General features: G+C 36.6%; 1 protein-coding gene across 1 annotated transcript; it reads left to right on the top strand.

Moving 5' to 3' along the window:
- Nucleotides 1-176: 176 nt before the first annotated feature.
- On the top strand, nucleotides 177-19,033 carry LOC139130683 (serine-rich adhesin for platelets-like). Its single transcript, XM_070696435.1, has 10 exons — nucleotides 177-703; nucleotides 3,060-3,152; nucleotides 4,798-5,028; nucleotides 6,836-6,858; nucleotides 7,110-7,234; nucleotides 8,411-8,470; nucleotides 10,238-10,476; nucleotides 12,541-12,636; nucleotides 12,871-13,023; nucleotides 13,382-19,033. Exons 1-10 carry the CDS (start codon nucleotides 281-283, stop codon nucleotides 16,025-16,027), a joined length of 4,089 nt encoding a protein of 1,362 aa, XP_070552536.1. The 5' UTR covers nucleotides 177-280; the 3' UTR covers nucleotides 16,028-19,033.
- The last annotated feature ends 274 nt before the right edge of the window (nucleotides 19,034-19,307 follow it).

The following is a 19,307-nucleotide window of genomic DNA, read 5'->3' as shown; positions in this document are numbered from 1 at the left end:
AATCGCGTCATTGGGATGACAGACTGAACAGAGCTGCTTAGGGTGTTCATGTACATGCACACATGTACGAAAAGACCAAGGTACACAGACGCACACGACACCCAGGCCTAGACCCAGCATGACAAATAGACTTAAGGCTTCCTCAAAAAGTTTAATCCGAAATCTAACATGAGGCTAAATTCTGTCTCAGCTGTTGCCTTGCAGACTTCATTTTCTCGATACACAACATTTTCCCGGAAACACAAGTGAAATAGCTGTACAATTGCTCCCAGAAATCAAAATGGATGGTGAACTTTCTTGTAGCATTTGTCTTGAACTGCTAGAAACTCCAGTAATTTTACCTTGTTCGCATAACTTTTGCAAAAAGTGTATACGTAGTCTGCTCTATATCGAAAATGGTGACAACACTGAGAGTAACAATACGACTTTTAACTGCCCAACTTGTCGTTGTGGTGTGGAACTGAGATCACGGGATCTGGCAGATTTGCAGGTGAATAGAATTCTTGAAAATGTCATCAAACTCTACAAGGATGAGCAAAAAGCACAGACGAGGTCTAAATCGGCATGTATTGACCATGAAGAAAGTTTAATATTCTACTGCTGTTCGTGTCATGTGTTGGTTTGTTGCCTCTGTCGGGAGGAATCTGGAAAGCACGAACATCATGACGTACAACTGCTGAAAGATATGTATAGAGACACATTGGTAAGCATTATTTCCATTTCTTTGTCTTTGTTCGGGAACCAATAAAGAACTTTGAACATACGCGTGATTTACAGCCTATCAAAATGAAATGTATAGTTTGCAATGTTTAAAATGCAATTGATTGTCTACGACATTAACTAAGGGACTGGTCAGTTTCTTCGGCCGGGGGGGGGGGGGGCGCGATGGATTATTTTTTTGCCGACGTCAAAAAGTGGCTGACCCCCCCCCTTCCAACTTTCGAAAACAGGGTGACCCCCTGCACGTGACAAAGGTAAAACAAAATGGTGGAATATAAATTGAATAATTCAGTGTGTGTGTGTGTGTGTGTGTGTGTGTGTGTGTGTATATATATATATATATATATATATATATATATATATATATATATATATATATATATATATATGTAATTTTTGGAGTATATTTTAAACATTCACTCATTCTGTGTTTTAATGAAATTGTTGTCAGTTGTAAGATAGGAACTTAAAAGTGTCAATTCTAAAGTTTGAATACAGTATTTTGAATGCCCTGTGTATGTAGTTCACTCTTTTTATGCATAACCAGATGTCCAGAACTGTTGTAAGAAAAATGTGATTGTGAAATATTAGTGCATGCTGCTTTTTATTATACTGAATTCTCATAGAGGAAACAGAAAAATATCAGGAACTTGTCATGCTTTTCATATGAACTGCAGATTTCATAATGATAATTAGTACAATGTTACCGCTTTTCCTGCCAAGTCCGTGATCAGGTCAAGATGGATGAATTAATGAAACACAACATATTCCATATGGTGTATTTTAACATAATATTGAACATTTGAAGGCTGTTGAAAGCATAAATACTGTAAAATTGATTTTTATGGAGTAAAATGCTATTGACCAAGCCAAGTGGGTGAAAATCCATCATGTTTTGGTTCAATGCTGCTTTTTACTGACTTGGCTGATGGGCAAGTGATTCTGTCTGGCAGGAAAAGGGTTAAACTTTGCAAAACAGTTTCAATTACCGACATCAAGATTTAATTTACTGCGCCTGAAGGGTGCACCGAAAAATATTAAACATCCCTTTATCTCTGATATATCTGATATATGAAAGTCATGCAGGTGAAGGGCATGCTGAAAAATATTGTTTGATATATTAAAGATATGCGCCCAAAGGGTGCGCCGAAAAATGTTAAACATACAGATATCTCAGATATATATGTGTCTGATATATTAAAGTTTTGCACTAGGACGGGGCTCTGAAAAATATTTCTTATTATTATCATAGTTGCCTTTGGGCACATCGAAAAATGCAACTGAGTGATGAAATTTGTGGCTGGCACAATGCATTTTACGCAAGTATGAGCCGTGTCGAAATTCAAAAACACACTGACCACCCCTATTGGGCATTTCAAACACATGGTGACCCCCCCATCACCAAAGTCAAAAACATGGTGACGAATGGGGATGAATCCACCACCATCCCCCTCCCCACCCCTCAGCTGAAGAAACTAACCGGTCCGTAAGGTTCCTTAGATTTTCCAAGCATCTTAAATCATCTTTTGATTATTTAGAATCAATATTTGTGTAAAATGAAGAAGTGTTTACCCATATTTCCAAGATTTAGAGCGATGTTGAAACAAATATAGGATATGGAGAAATATTTTGCGAAAAGTAATGGCAAAATATTAATCCATACAAAATGGTCATTACTGAAAGAATTGTAATTTTTATGTTTTTCAATGTGATAAAACATTTAATATGCCACTATTGTGTGTCTTCATTTAGTCTTGTTCTTGTGTCTCTGTACTGTTAGGAAATGGAAAAGCTATAATAAAAATCTTAAAATAGAAATAATAAATTCAATTGATTCCATTTGAAATAAATTTTGAAGATTTTAGATTTTGGATGGTCATAAATGAAGCACTACATTGTTCTTGCAAATACACAGCACATTACGGGAAGGCTCCATTAACTTAGGAATACCCTACTTCCCCAGAGGATCAATTTCACAGACCTGCCTTTCCTACAATGGCACCACAATGGCACCAGCTGGATTAGATAAACATAACAATGGAACATTCACACCTTTGGGGATTTAAAGTTCTCTGTTTGTCACCGGAGTTGGTCAGGCAAGGACTTGGGTTTCAGGTACCATGCAAGTTAATGCAGTCTTCCCCTAATGATTGGTTATGTTTACAAAAAGATAATTGGCTATCTTTCTAGAGTGCATGGCAGAACTTTAAAAATTACATACATCCAACATACTACTTTTAATTGTTTACAGGTCTTAAACATTTAATACATCCTTTATGCTACTTAGAATAAAAAATTATCTGTATTTCAACAATCATTTTGTGTTATATTCTCCACAGACACAACTGGATTCAGATGTTCACAAGCTGAGAGAGATGGTTCATGAGGCCAAGAAGGACTTCAAATCAGATGAGCTTGTCAAACATGCAAGAGTTTGTGAAATTTTGTTTCAGACTTTTTTAAAACTAAAATCTTTGAAGGCATCAGGTTTTCCTTGAAGCTTCTTCAAGCTTTGACCTTGAAGCTTTTTTGGTAAACGCTATAACTATTAGCCAACCATTGCCTTGACGAGACAAAGACAGATTGTAGTTGACATGAAGCTCATTGGGTGATGTGACAAATTGGCAATAAATTTTAATGACCATCAATTGATCTGCCTCAGCAATAGAAGATTGATGATAGCCATGGCAGATTGATATGCCTCATCCAAGGTGGATTGATCTGCCATAGCAGGCTCACCATAGCTGTGTTACATTGACCTGCCCCAGCCATGGGGACTACTATGGGGACTGATTTGCCACTGCCATAAAGTGAAGGGGCCCTGGATAATAAAAACATTCCCATGGCAAACGCAAGTTCCACGTTAATGGGGATGGAGGTTTTGCTGTATTTCGATCACCGTGCACAAAAATCGCACTACATAATTTTATATTGCAAAGTCCCACTACACGATTTGTGTATCGCAAAATATCGCTATATTGTTTTGTGTTCACCAGGCCAGTGTGGCTTCAGTGCTACCCCATTCTTTTGACATACATACGTTTCTGTGCATGCGTATATAACATATAACAATCATTTGGATACACTGTTTCAATAGTTTCATTCTAATTCCTTGTGTCATTGTCAACTTAGTGCTGAACAAAGATTGTTTTTAGGGAGGGGGTATGCCCACAGGGGCTCATAAGTGCCTATTTAAGTCAATATTACAGCGTTTTTCTTTCTTTTTCAATGTTACAAATAAAGCTGAAGAGCACAACATTTGTGTAGCTGTCTTTTGTGTAGCTTGTATTGGCATGTACAGTGCGCCCTCAATGGGGAATGTGATCATATGTAAATACGACCTTTAGTTCCGTGACCTCTAGCCAATTCCTCTGGCCATGCCTTCTGGCCACGTGTACAGACGTCGCTATGTTTACTGTACTATATTTCCCAAGGAATATTTATGATGCATTTTAAGTAACCAGGTACTTAGCGGTGCTGATGGTCTTGGCTTGGCGAAGAGCTGCTTCCCTTGGGAAATTAGTACAGTAAGCATAGCGAGGGCAGGGCAGGAAGTAGGCATGGCATGAGCCGGGCCTAGAGGTCACGGAACTAAAGGTCACATTTACGAGGATGCACTATACCGGTACATGCCAATACACGCTACACAAAAGACAGCTACACAAATGTTGTGCTCTTCAGCTTTATTTGTAACATTGAAAAAGAAAGAAAAACGCTGTAATATTGACTTAAATAGGCACTTATGAGCCCCTGTGGTATGCCGGCAGGTGATGGGAGGATATGCTGATTTCATAGCGACATAATAGGTATGCTGATACAGAATGCTTGGTTGGATTTTCACACCTCCAAACTTTCGTTTAGGAGGGGGTTTGACACCAAATACAATTAGTTACGTTTACTGTGTGCATGTTTTAGTTATCGAATCCATGGCCCCTAAGCTGTTAAAGTTGTTGGCTTTACAAGTAGATTGGATTAGCTTCTAAATTCAAAGCAGACAGGAATAAAGGTGTATCTTTAACATCATGTCATGTTTGTGGTCAGGCTTCCCAATAATGTGCTCTTGTCACCCTCTTACAGAAAAGGTTGGAAGAAGCATCAAAAGAAATTGATAAAAAGTGCTCAGAGTTGGTAACCCTTATCAAGCAAAAACAGGAAGTCATGAAATTAGTACTTACAGCTCAAAAGAAAGAGTTTGACCTTCAACTAGGATTACGAAAGAGTACAATTGAGTCAGCTGATGAACTGGTTGAAAAATACAATGAAAGCAGAGACAATCTCCAGCAGGAGCCTTCGGTATCATCAATGAAGGTAATTATGATGACACAGTACAGGTTTCCTATTTGTTCTTTTGATGGTGATTTCAAAGAATACAAGTACCACTTTTACTTTAATATCATATAATATACTTATATAGCCCAAACATGGCACTATGTGCCCCAGGGTAGGTGACCATTTGCTTGATGTACGGGTATGGAAAGTAAATGGTCTCCTGCCTCAAGGGTACTTAGTCCCTTGTTTGAGCTATGATGTTTTTGTTACAGGCCTCTCTTACCAGTATATAGTTTTCACTGGAATTTTTGGGGTTTACATATACATGTACGTGACAATCATATGCTTTATTTCCATGTTAGATGAAAATCTGTTAAAAAATAGAATGATTTTCATCATGGAATAGAGCATTAATATATTTAAATCACTGATATGCAGTTTACTGAATTTTTCTCGCATAATTTGTAAAAACATTATTTCCTAGTAAAACTATGAAATCCGGAAGTTGTCAAGTTGAAAATGGGTTCCGGTTCACCTCCATTCAAGTGATGACTATGTGGCCCACGACATCATCAACAAGTTACCATTGAATCCTATGTAGCGTTATGTTAAATCTATGCCGGAGGCATGTAATAATTAATGGATTAATATGGGAAATAAAAATGTAGAATACACTCACAGGATTTCAATAATCTAATAAATATGATACATTTGTCAGCAACCTCAGTGATAAAGAGTAAATATCATCTGTGAAATGACATAGTTTGTAGATGTTTGGTTCTGTGTAATGCAGTACTGATAATTTCAACTTCAAGCATTATACCTGATTGTGGCTTTTTATACCTTTTGCGTCTAATTGTGTAGACTCTTCTCACACAGAGATCTTATGTGATGTAGATAGGCAATACACCAATTGGCAAATGTTGACAGTAAATGATTAATTTGCATGCTTATGCTAATTAATTACTTGTACACAGTCCAGTGTAGATTACCATTTTTCTTTTATGAAGAAATACTCTTCTGCAAATGGTACAATAATGGCATGTGTTGCATGATGTTCAAATCGCATATCTCATTTAATGTAAGGGGGGTTGTCAGAACTGCACCTGTGAGACTATCTTGTTCACAAGCAATGTATTTCATGCCCCATATCTGGATGCATCACGTCAATACAGCTGCAACATTTTAATTGTACAAGTACATTATGACAGACATATTTTAACTTTCATCAATTGCCAATGTACCTTGGATATAGTGTTTACAATGTCGTAGTGGTTCCCATATGGCCTTTGAGTGTAGTTCCAACGGCCCCCTCTTGAAATCAGAGTAGCCATGCTAGCAAAGATACAAATGCTGATATCGATCGTTATTTGTTCATATGAAAGTCATGTTCATGTTCCAATAAAAATCAACTGAGCTACATGAAGCTGCATTTTGTTTTGGCCAAAAAATAGTCTATCAAGAAACATCATGAAAACCCCACAGGTAATACTCTTTTTGACTTTGTTTCTTGACTGTGTATAAGATACATTTCAAAAAAACTATTATTAATACACTGTTCTGTAATGTTTGAACATAAACATCACTGTAGCATCCTTGTTGCTTCGTTCAGTGTCATTGTATAGGAACAAAAATGATCAGTAATTCACCTCCATTGGTTTACAGATGTTCAGACAAATAGCTTGGACTGACATCCATAAAACCGGTCTTCTCCAGTGGTTTATGCATGCAGAATTTATTGTTACTTGTTACATTGTGATCCCTAATCATACGTAAATTTACAGGTATATTACTTGTAATTGGTAGTTAAGGAGTAAAAGTTTCTTTCCTCATTATTATTTGACAGGTTGTTAGAGAAACCTCATGTAGGTGAGTGAACAATTTATCAATGCACTTTCAAAGGTCAATGTACCTGAATGTCTAGATAGAGGCTTGTAAAGAGTGCTTGCACATTGTTACGTTAGTTGATTTTCATTCTCACTGAGTGATGATTCTTTTCTTTGTAAAAACTGTTTTATCACTTATTGAATCATCAATTAAGGATGCCAAAATTATGGCAAGTACAGGTTGGATAAAGTGTGATGATTATAATCCTTTTTTAAATGTTTCAACATCTACAGTGTAAAGCACAAGCTAGCTCTTTTGATGTGTACAAAACGAGTTGAAGACCCCATCATTAACAGATTCATGCATGTCAAACCAGTTAAAACGAGGATTGCTTCTGTATTCCTCAGTTCATATCCTGGTAAGTGGAAAATTGTATCAGTTGTATCTTAAGTAATATTTTTATCAAAAAAAAAAATGGTCAAGAAAAGCAAGGAAATTATAGTATGGCATGATGCTTTACTTCCAATAGCAATATCTATGCATTGGAGCGTCTACAGAGACGTGCAATGAGACTTATTGACACTGTTCCGCCTCTTTCCACTTATCAAATGTATACTCAGCTTCAATGGCTGTCGTTTAACTTGAAACTCCATTTAACCGTATGGCCCAAATTTACAGAGCAACTCACTATCTAAACCCTGACTATATAACCAGTATGTTCAATAATTATATCAATAATAATAATAATAATAATATTTAATTCTTAAAAAACGCACTCCACAAACGTCTCAGTGCGCTGAACACAAGTATTTAAAAGATACAAAAACAGCTAAAAAACTCATAGAAGCTACAATTACAAGTAAAACTGACCTTGAGTCATTTCCTGTCATTGTTTATGAACTGTGACATATTAACAGACCTGCTCAAACTAAGAGGGACTAGCTGTGTTGAAACATTCTCTGCTATGCATGTTGCTAAAGTTGACCTCCAGTACCTAAAGTTTCAGACCTTATTTACTTTTGTCATTCTTGTTTTTCTGCTTTAAATATTTCTTGTTGTTTTTCTGGTTGTACTGTGCAGAAATCATTGTCATAACATCAACGTAGAATTTTCCCTATTGTTGATCTTTGGTACCCATACTGGTATGTACCAATTCTGATCAAATGTGAGTGACACCCTATAATTGCGGTATTTTTTATATATATTTTTACTTCTGTGTTTTTTTTGTTTTCAAGTTGGTGCTGTCAATATGATTTTCTTTTGTCTATTTGACCTCCATGAAAAGAGATGTTTCACCTATGGAGTTATCAAGTTTAAATAGAGATTAATAATAGTAATAATAAAAAATGTTTCAGTATTGTTGCAGTGAGTGATGTGAAATCAGTTTGGAAGAGTCATTTCAAAGGGCATCTGTCACAAAAGTTGAAATAGCATGCTATCATGTGTTGGTATTTTGACAGAAAACCTTGTCAATAGGTCTTGTTGTTTGTATGTCAAGCTTAACAGTGGCCAAATCTACATTCTGATGCGATGCTGCTAACACATAAAGTGTAATTGTGTATTTATTACACTGGATATTTATTTTCCATTTCAGAATTCCCAGTGAGTGACAAAGCTGGTAGTTCAATATTTGATGTCAATACCTGGACATCAGGTAATAATATTGATAATCCATTGACTTGTATTCAATGTTTAAGTTTAGGTAAAGATGTTCCATAAAGCACTTGTACTCATCCACCTTTTGAAATCATTTGATCTTTTCAGTGAAGTACTATTGAATTCACCAGGAGAAGGCTATGGCTAGTAGTTTGCTGCAGTTACACTATTTTATACTAAGCATTAGTATCCCATGCGTTTGATATTTAGTGAGGGCACTGGGTTGTGGATATAAAATCTCTTGGGTGAAAATTAGTTACATCTAGCTGGAAATAATCAGCAAGCACATTGAGTCGATTATTTCATCCAAGCAAAGCAAGGATATGCTAATTTTCACCCCCGAGGTCTTATATCAGCAACCAAATATCTGAGTGCACCGTTTATAACCTCATTATAATGTGATAAGTTAAACACAAGTGGACAATGTTGTTATTTTGAACATGAAGGTCCCAGGGACAAAGGTTCAGAACCCTCAGCACAAACTCTAAAAGACCTTGTCAGTACGAGTCATATGCCCACCTGCGTGGTTGATTCCATACACATTGATTAATAGCGGTGATCGCGATTTCAGGTTTCTTACTAAATATAGCTGCACGCGTGCGACTTACGGACAAATATGCTGAAATTCGGACAAATTTTATCGTTGTATGCGCGGCTGTTGTTGCAGCTTGTAGTCTCAGTCATCAATGCATACAAAAAGTGTGATGCTAAATAGCCATTCTAACACTCGCAGGTTTTATTTTCGTCGTTTATGCGGAAAATGCGGACAAATGTTTATTTAGGCATATTAATGAGAGAAAAGTGACATCATTTGCGATCAGCGCTATTGAAGAATTTTACTTGATAAACACTCCACAAGAAATTGACAAATTGCTGTTCGATTGCTGTTGCTGCTTGAACAAGCTCTTCATCCAGACAAAAATTTAACTATCAAAATCAACCTCAAGCTGTAGACCTGTCTGACATGATGGTGCATTGAGCTCTCAAGCTGGAATTTCGAACTTTGTGTGAGCTTAAAAGTGTTGCGCTGGTCTTCTTTTTGAGAATATAAACCCTGGCTCCAGCCAATCAGATTGCCAGATTCGAGCTAATAATCTTTACGGCCCTGATACGGCTTTTGCGGCCCGAGGTTGTACGGCAGAAGGACCCGAGCGTGCGAGGGCCCGTACACCGTACGACAAAGGGCCGCAAAAACCGTATCAGGGCCGTAAAGGTTTTATCATATACCTTATGGAATGATAAATATGTATTTTACATAATATTCAGCATTGTTTAGGAGATAAAAATGCGTGCGATATCAAAATTTCATCGCCATTTGTGTCAGTTTTTCATAAATACGATGGCCGCTTCCCGTCGCGGATTGACATACATAATGACGTCATTTGTTTACCTGCAAAATTCTAGAACACGCAAAGCAACATCCGTGCTATTACGTGACCAACAGAGATCGAGACTGAAATCAAGGTGTGAGGGATAAAAGCGTGATGTCAGTTTCTTGCAATTTATACTGAACAGGCACGCACTTAGTATACACAGGATTACACTAGAATTTAGAAATAAATCTGGTTGATAACTGAAATGTTCTGTCTGAAGGTCACCAGGAAGAAGTTGACAGTGGATTGCATCATTTACCTGTAGATTATAATTGTAGTGACTCATGACAACAAAATCATCATCATTAATGCCTAATGAATACCTTAATAAGATATATATAATTTTGTCTATCATTTCAGTAATAAAGGTATAAATTTGTCTACTCTTTTAGTCATACCATGGGCAACATTTTCATCATCCCAAAAGAAGAGCACTCAACATGTACCAGTCTCACCAATTTTTACACCTACTATGGAAAAAGACAAAACTACACTTGTTAAAAGGCCTGTTCGCAGAACCGCACAATCAGCAAATGACTCCGTGCTATCTTCAACATCGTCTGCTGTACTTATTGAGAGTAACAGAAATGGAAGACAGAGAAGAATGAGAATTCCATCAACAGGAGCTCGGGTAATCTCAGTCTCCTTATTCCCTCAAAAAACTAAATTTTGTTCATTTTGATTGCTTTTAAATGACTTGTTGATTTATTTTTGGAATTGTTCCTACATGATCAATATGTGTTGTTTTTAGCTCAAATTTGGTATATAAAAGAGCTTATATGGTAAGTTGGTGGCGTCTGTGTGTCTGTAATTGCTCCAATATCCCCAACAGAGTAAGAAATCTGATCCCAGGTCCTTGGTATATGAGATTCTTTTTCTCTCATGACCACAAATGCATTTGATTCACACTTGAAAGATTGAATGATTATTTTAATTGTATCAGTGTCTATTCTACTTGTACTTTGTGGTTATGTATTATTCCCCGTATTATTCCCCATCACTAACACAAACTCCATGGCAAGTTTCATTGCCAATATTTCAAATTCTGCTCCGGACAAGGTATCCATCAGGAAACATTAGCAATATTCCAAGTAGCTTATCTTTACTAGTTATTTGGAAAATTTGAGTGTCTTTTGAGAGTCTGTCAGCAATAACCCACCACATTATCCAAAATCATGAAACACTGTCGTTTGCCACTACACTCTGACCTGTTTACTTTGTAGTTTCTGTCTGTTTGCTAATCATTGCACCATTGGATAATATTTTACATGTGGCATGAAAAGGCTGTTTAATATTCAATCAGAGCTCATGTAATATATACCACTTTCGTGTATGCGCATGTCACAGTGTGGGACGATTTCTGAGAGTGTGGGGTTGATTTCTCCCACATCATCGATTACACACTCCCAGTGGCCAAGAATGTGAGCGACTTAGATTCCACGTTTGAGTTTACATATTTCAACTCCTTACAATCACATTTAGTGTTTGCTATGCTGGGTCCTACTAATTACTGCCCGTGACTGTGCCCGTAGCTGCCCGAGGACTGCCCGACAACTACCCGAGGACTGCCCGAGGAGCAACTAGGCCAAATTTCACCAATTTTAACACTAAGCCAATAGCTTGAACTTATATTATGCCTGGCTAACCAAAAATATCATTGATTTAGTGTTTTCTTTAGCGGCTTTAGAACCCGAAAGACGCCGGGCTTTCGAGGAGAAAGACGTCCCCATTTTGATTGTGAGATCATACCATTCAGTGCAAGGGGTGGTAGGCTATCAAGCTGTACGCACTCGGCAAAGTTATTGTACCACCTCTCGGACTAAATGGTATGATCTCACTACCAAACTGGCGGATGTCCTTCGAGCCGGGCCGTCTTCAGAGTTCCAAAACCGCCGGAGAAAACATCAGGTTAACGCCAAATCAATGATATTTTTGGTTGGCTGGGCATGATATAAACTGAACCTATTGGCCTAGTGTTAAAATTGGCGACATTTGGCCCACTTTTTCCTCAGGCAGTGCTCGGGCAGTTCTCGGGCAGTCCTCAGGCAGCTACGGGCAGTAATTAGTAGGACCGGCTATGCTGGTGCATTTACCAACCTGTTCAAATAACTTTCATGTTTCATTTTGTATGTACCTTGTATTTGGTGTATAGATCCATGCTCAACTGTTTGTGGGAATTTGTTCAAATGAAGTTATCACTTACCAAAAGTATGCAAATGAGCAGCAAAAGTGTAAACTTTATGCAAATCTCAGTAACTGCTCGTCAGAATTTTACATGTTGGTAATATTTTGTACTGAAACACAACCAAAGACCTCCAAGCCAATAATAATTTGTTTCCTGAAATATTACAGCTTGATCAATTATCAAATATTGTTGACATTACCGCCATGCAATGCAATATTACAGGAAGGTGCCTTTACTTTGGTATGGTAGATTGTATCATTTATTTTGATCTACCAAGCTGCATGGTGTTGCAACAGTTGCCAACCATTACATACTTTGCCTTGATACTAGTATTTGATAGACAGTGCATCAAATGTGTTCAAATGCACTTGACATTATGAATATAACCAGCTAAGCCCCATAGAAGCTATTATATACCATACATATGTGTATACTCTCTCAGGCCTGCCACATGTGACAACATGTGAGGAAAAATTCATTGATTCCATTTCTTCCCTTTACATGACTCAGGCATCACATTGGCATGACAAGGAAGGGTCTTCAAGTGAAAAGACTGCATTCCAGTGTATAACTGCTATGAAGAAGTATGAACAATACAGCCTTGAGGTGAGGTACTGCCTTTTCTATAATTTTATTCAAATATTATATAGCAGTTCTTCAAAGAAGAAAGAACAACTGAATGATATAAGATACATTAATAATAAGGCTATGGAAAAGCTGTGACTGTATCATTTAAAATATTAAGTCTATGGTATGTGCAAAGAAAGGCCAAATCGTGTCAACAAAATTACATCTCAGCTTTTTACTCTGTCAAGCATTGTTGTTCTCTTTGATTTCCAGGAATTAAGATTGGAGGATTACGGGAACAATCGTAAAGGATCTCAAGGTTCTTTGACGAGAGACAGTTTGACATGGAGAAGTCAGCCTAGTTTTTGTTTTGCTGATATCAATACTATTCAGAGCACAGCAATATCATGTCCATCTTCTGGACAGGTATGTATGTTGACAATCAGTTTCAACATGTTTTCAGTCTGTCTTCATGTATCTTATTTCATACATCTGATCCACATTTAAAAGGTTAACCACAAGTAGAGCACTGCTGTACATCCTGTACAGTGATCAGTAACATTTGATGTGTATACCTACTGTAATATAAATGAATATAGAATGACTGGGAGTTGTTTTATTTTTTGCCTTTGTAACATGGTTAAGATAGACTGTTGTCATCAAAACCAAACGAATTATTACCTTGTACTTGAAAGTTGTGCATATTTGTTCAGTCTCACTACTATTCACTGAACACTGTCAGATGAGTGTTATTATCAAACAAATATCTGCTGCTCTTTTACAGGAACATAGATCAAAGGTACATCAAGATGGGAGTAGACCTGCTATGTTTGGATTCAACCCACTATCATCACTCTTCAAGAATAGCAAAAGTGTTCGTCCATTAAGGTCAGCAGGTGATGCGGCTTTGGATGTTACTTCAGCTGTAACAACCACAACAAGTATCTTCTCACTAAGGGGTGTTTCAAGAACATCAATTGGTACATCAGAAGTAGTTTCACAGAGCTATTCAAATGAAAGGCCCATCTCATCAACATTGGCACTTAATAGTCAGCCACAAAGTGAAGATTCTGATAATTACAATTCTGACACTGATATCTTCAGTGTTGACTATGAAGATGCCGTTTCTATCAATGGTCAAACCATAGATCTGTTCCAAACGGTTGGAAGTTCTACTGCAGACAAAAATCTCACTCAGAAGGCTACCAACAAAAGTGTATTTTTCTTTGACAAATTAACTGAAGAACACACATCTCCTTCTGAAACTCTTAACTGCAAAAGTGTTTTCTCTGACACTAGTAGCTGTGAGCAATTGAAGTTAACATCCCCCAGACTGGCAGTGAATGCAAAATATCAGCATTCAAATGAAACTGGAGCATATCCCAAACCAACACATGGGTCAACATGTGACAGAACAAGTGAGAGATTTGATGACAATCCAATCAAAGTCAGTTTATACCCTTCTACTGCACCACTGATATCAGAGAATTACAATGAAAAAATGAAGACAAATGACTTACCCAAGAAACCATTCCTATTTAGCACCAAGTATCTTACTAAACCAGGCAATGATATACTAGTATCAGAGAATCATTGTCAAAGCTTGGATGAGATTCAGAGGGATGATACATGCAGATCAGATGATGATTGTTGCCCATCAATGTCCAGCAATGATGTCAAGGAGAGTACACAGGAACATGATGAAGTGAAAGAGAATACAAAGTTTCATTCTTCAAGATCTGAATTGCTTTCAAAATCAATATCAAATGGTGAACATGAGCTATCAATGAATTGCATAGTCCCTAACACACCTGAAACATCCCTTCTTTCTGGAGAGGTAAATTCTGAGAAAGAAAAAAATGAAAATGATATTCTGACATATTGCTTTCAAGATAAGATAAAGCATGTTGAAAATTTTGATACAGGGAACAGCAGATCACATGGTAGCCGTGATTTGCATTGTGATCCATTTATGTCCATGTCCAAATTGTCTTCAACACTTCCAGGATTAGGAAAACATGATATTGCAGCAAAACCCATCAGTAGATTAGCAGAAGAGGCAGGTCTTGTTGACATACAAGAAACAATGAATGGAGGGTCTGAGCCACCTGACCAACTGACAAATGATTGTAAAGGCAGTGGTGATAATTCTGGACAATTGAGTAGAGATGAACTATCAGAAATTAACAGACTAAGAAATGATGATCAGTGGTCAGATACCGGTAGTCCTGTCATTGATAACTTGATGTTCAGAGAACAAATCAATACGTATTCACAGAAGCAGGATGATAGTAATGTGTTGACTGTAAGTGATACAATTGAACAGGGCAAGAATTATGATGATCAAACAGTTGATGACAATTGTAATGACACCCAAACAGATTCAATGTCATGTTATGTCAACAGATCAGAGTTGGGTTTCCATTCCACAGAAGATGATACTGTGACATTAATGTGTAATTTGCAAACAGACGACTATAGTAACAGCCTAAGTGAAGACGAAGTGATTGCCACAATTTCATCACTGTCTAGTGACACAAATAAAAGTGATAGCTCAAAACACCTTAACAGCCAAGAAATATCACAAGAGGAGACTTTTGATCGTATAGATGGCTCAGGTCAGAGACACAGAGCAGCTGATTACGAGCAATGTGATATGATTGCAATGAACTCATCGGTGTCCATAATTGACAGCAATGCAAATGATAACTCAGAACATCATGATAACCAAATTATCTTCCAAGCAGAGTCATTTGAACCCAAAGATGATTCATTTGCTAAATCCAGAAATACTAATCACAGTCATAATACAGATGATGAAAGTATTACAAATTTATCAATATCCATCAACAGCATGGGGAATGGTGATGCTGAAAACATTGAGAGACAAGAAATGTTACAAGAAGTGACATTGAACCCCAAAGATGATGTGGTTAATAAAGATACAGATGCTAGTACTAAAGATGATTTGGTTAATAAAGATACAAATGCTAGTACTAAAGATGATTTGGTTAATAAAGATACAGATGCTAGTAAAGATGATTTGGTTAATACAGATGCTGGTACTAAAGATGATTTGGTTAATAAAGATACAGATGCTAGTAAAGATGATTTGGTTAATAAAGATACAGATGCTGGTACTAAAGATGATTTGGTTAATAAAGATACAGATGCTAGTAAAGATGATTTGGTTAATAAAGATACAGATGCTGGTACTAAAGATGATTTGGTTAATAAAGATACAGATGCTGGTACTAAAGATGATTTGGTTAATAAAGATACAGATGCTAGTAAAGATGATTTGGTTAATAAAGATACAGATGCTAGTACTAAAGATGATTTGGTTAATAAAGATACAGATGCTAGTACTAAAGATGATTTGGTTAATAAAGATACAGATGCTAGTACTAAAGATGATTTGGTTAATTAAGACAATGCTGTTTACAACTAGTCAGTTTTTCCTTAAATTAAAAACTGGTATTAGGTATCATCAATCATAAAACCTGACACACTAGAAATGTAATTCCTAAGTTTTTGTGTTGATCCCTTCTCCCTCAAAATGAAATTTGTTTCAGGAAAACTTGTTTACTGTGTATGTATGTATGTTTATTATGTACGCTGTGGAAATCTACACGTGAACAAATGAACAGATGAACACACTTTACACCTTTCCAACATTTCAAGTAGTCTGTATTCTTCTATCAGAGCACAGGGATATATTCAGGAACAAAAAATACTAATATATGATAAGAACCAAATAAGTTTTGTTGTCTACAAGTTTTTCTGTCTGCCTTTCTCTTTTACCTATATGCTCTGCTTGCTTGAGATGTGATGGACTGTGTACGTGTATGTGTGTAAGTGCGTGCATAGTAAGATGTACCCTCTTTCGGTGAACTCTTGCTTCTGCGCATGACCTGAATATTTTGCAGGATTATCGAGTCTGCAGGATTATAGAGTCTGGGGAATCAGACTTGATAATCCCACAACAGATTAAAGTCACGCCGAGAAGCAAGAAAGTGGGTGCATTTTACTACGCATATCTGACACAGTTGGTGGTCCGTCACGTCTCAAGTGAGCTGAGCGTATAGGTAAGAGAAAGGCAGACAGAAAAAAAAACTTGTAAACAAAATATTTGGTTTTTATCATATTAGTATTTATTGTCCCTGAATATATCCTGTGATCAGAGTTCAAATTATGGCTTTTTTGTTTTTCAGGTAGCCATAATTCGTGTCCTATTGTTCCTTTATGAACATGGACTTAGTACTGTGTAGGTGCTTTGTTGTAACATTTAGTTGAGTCCATACATTTGCAACTACATATGAATATGTATCCGGTGTCTGTACTCTAATTCTTTTTCTTCTATGATGGTTTCACAGTCTCATTATTTTATTTTTTGTTAAAGTAGAATCCCTATTGAATTTTGATGCACAGGAAATGAATTTGGGTCTTATGCCCTTCCCTCTATAAACTACCAAATTATATTCTAGTGCCTCAGCTTTTATGATCGATGGACCAAAGGAAAATTAGCTATTGGTTTGTGTTTTGATTACCACAACACCCTTCATTTTCTGTTTTCACTTGAATTTTGTATACCGGTACATTGTCAACTTTCAGCATACTATTTTTTCAAAGTTAACCTCAAATGATGTTGTATGATATAGGTGTGTGAGATCACCACATTGGATGTACTTCGTCTCATATGATATAAATTCACACTTTCATTATCACTTTCTGTAGTTGATACAGTCTCAGCTTGCTACCCATACCAGTATTACATTGAAAGAGCTATTAATCAATACACACAGCATTTGGAAGAAATGTCCATCATACACAGTAGATTTTGCTACAAATTATTCTCTCTTTTAAAATTGTCAGAACGACCTGTTGGTTTACTCTGAGAGAGGCATCCTAATTTTTTGCTGGTCATTTCTTAACATCAATATTATCCAGAGTTATAAAATGGTGACATATCATTCAGATGTTGTAAGTTGTAAGTGTTACTTAAACATGTATGTGTTATGTGGTAAAATGTCAGCTTGTTCATCAATACAAAGATGTGTTCCATAGGCATAATGCGTAAGAACTGACAGTATGATAGACTATTTTGATGTTTCCATAGACTTTTCTTGTGTATATTAGACATTAAATTTACAATTGTGTGAAGGGTTATTGTGTACAATGGGAAAATTTACATTAATGGAAATCATGAGCTACTTTATTTTTGATATACAGTGTAACGGAGTGTATAATATGCATTATGGTAGATGAAATTTGGACAATATAGTAAAATCTCTATGGAACAATCATAATTGAATTTAAAGAGGCACTCCCACATGGAAACATTTTTAAAGCACATTTTTTTAATGCCAACGGTCGATATTTGACATGGCAACTGCGCGCGGATTGCGAGATATCAATAAAAACATGTCATTTCCAAGCGTATTTTTCTCATCCCGAAGTTTTAGGTTCGTTTCTGATTTTGACCCGAAATCTCCAGAAGGTATGTTGTTGTGCTGATTGACAATATTCTAGGGAGTCTACAATAAGTTCGAATGACGCAATTAATTTACTTCCCAATGCACATACTTTATAGACAGCATTATGCCTTTACCTCAGTTAAATTTTTTTTGAAACTTCTCCTTAGTTTTTGTCGTTTTCATTATTCTAAATCAGTTGTATTATATTTTTAACATATACCACATAAACATCAGTTTTTACGTGTCAAATATCAGCCGCCTCCGATGACTACATTTTGTCGTCTGCCACACAGTATGCCACGCGCGTGGTATGCGTCTATGCATACCACGCGGCGGCCGCTATGTATCAACCGCACGTAACTGTGCTAGTCACCTATGCGAATTCTGGTGGAATCAGCAAAAATTGTTTTTCGTTTTTACGCCAAGTCAGTAAGACTCAGCTTTCTCCCACGGGGCATGCTTAGTTGACAATGGCCCCAGTGCCAAACGTTCGATGTTCGGAAGCTGAATTTAGGTGGGCCACCGGAATTCAAAGGTTAACTTTTTTGAAGACATGTTTTTATCGATATCTCGCGATCCGCGCGCAGTTGCCACGTCAAATATCGACCGTTGGCATTAAAAAAATGTGCTTTAAAAATGTTACCAAATGGGAGTACCTCTTTAATATGGAGTCATTGCTGTTTGTGAAAATAGAAAATAATTCAGATTGTAATTAACACAAAAGATGAAATTACCAGTTGAAGTATGTTTGTTATTTAGTGAGTGATTTTGGACAGTTAGTCTATTAGTAAATAGAGGTGGTACTGTGTACTGCATATTGATTTTCAGTTAAATATTGAAGTGATAAATCATTAAATCATGTTATGGCTTTCTGCAGCACTTGATCATCATTTCATGATTTTAAAACTTAAGTAACATTTCCTACATGAGTCTAATCAAAATAAAGAAAATATTCAAGATTTCACTCTTGAACTATGTTATCTTAATCAAAGTCAAATATTTATAATACTGAGCTGCTCTGAAATGCCAGTAATTATGTTTGAAACATGTTCTCAGTTCATTATCCAATTTTTAGCTCATATTTGGTTTATATATAAATACCAAAAAGAGCTTATATGATGAGTCTGAGTGGTGTCTGTATGTCTGTATGTTTGTGGGTATGTGCGGATGTATGTCCGTCACACACAAAGGCTCCCATACCGCCAAAGCTACCGTCTCAGTATTTGGTGTACA

The sequence above is a fragment of the Ptychodera flava genome, chromosome 4 (genome assembly GCF_041260155.1).
Source record: "Ptychodera flava strain L36383 chromosome 4, AS_Pfla_20210202, whole genome shotgun sequence".
Lineage (NCBI taxonomy): Eukaryota > Metazoa > Hemichordata > Enteropneusta > Ptychoderidae > Ptychodera > Ptychodera flava.
The sequence above is the reverse complement of the archived record's forward strand: the minus strand, read 5'-3'. Positions and strand labels throughout refer to the sequence as shown.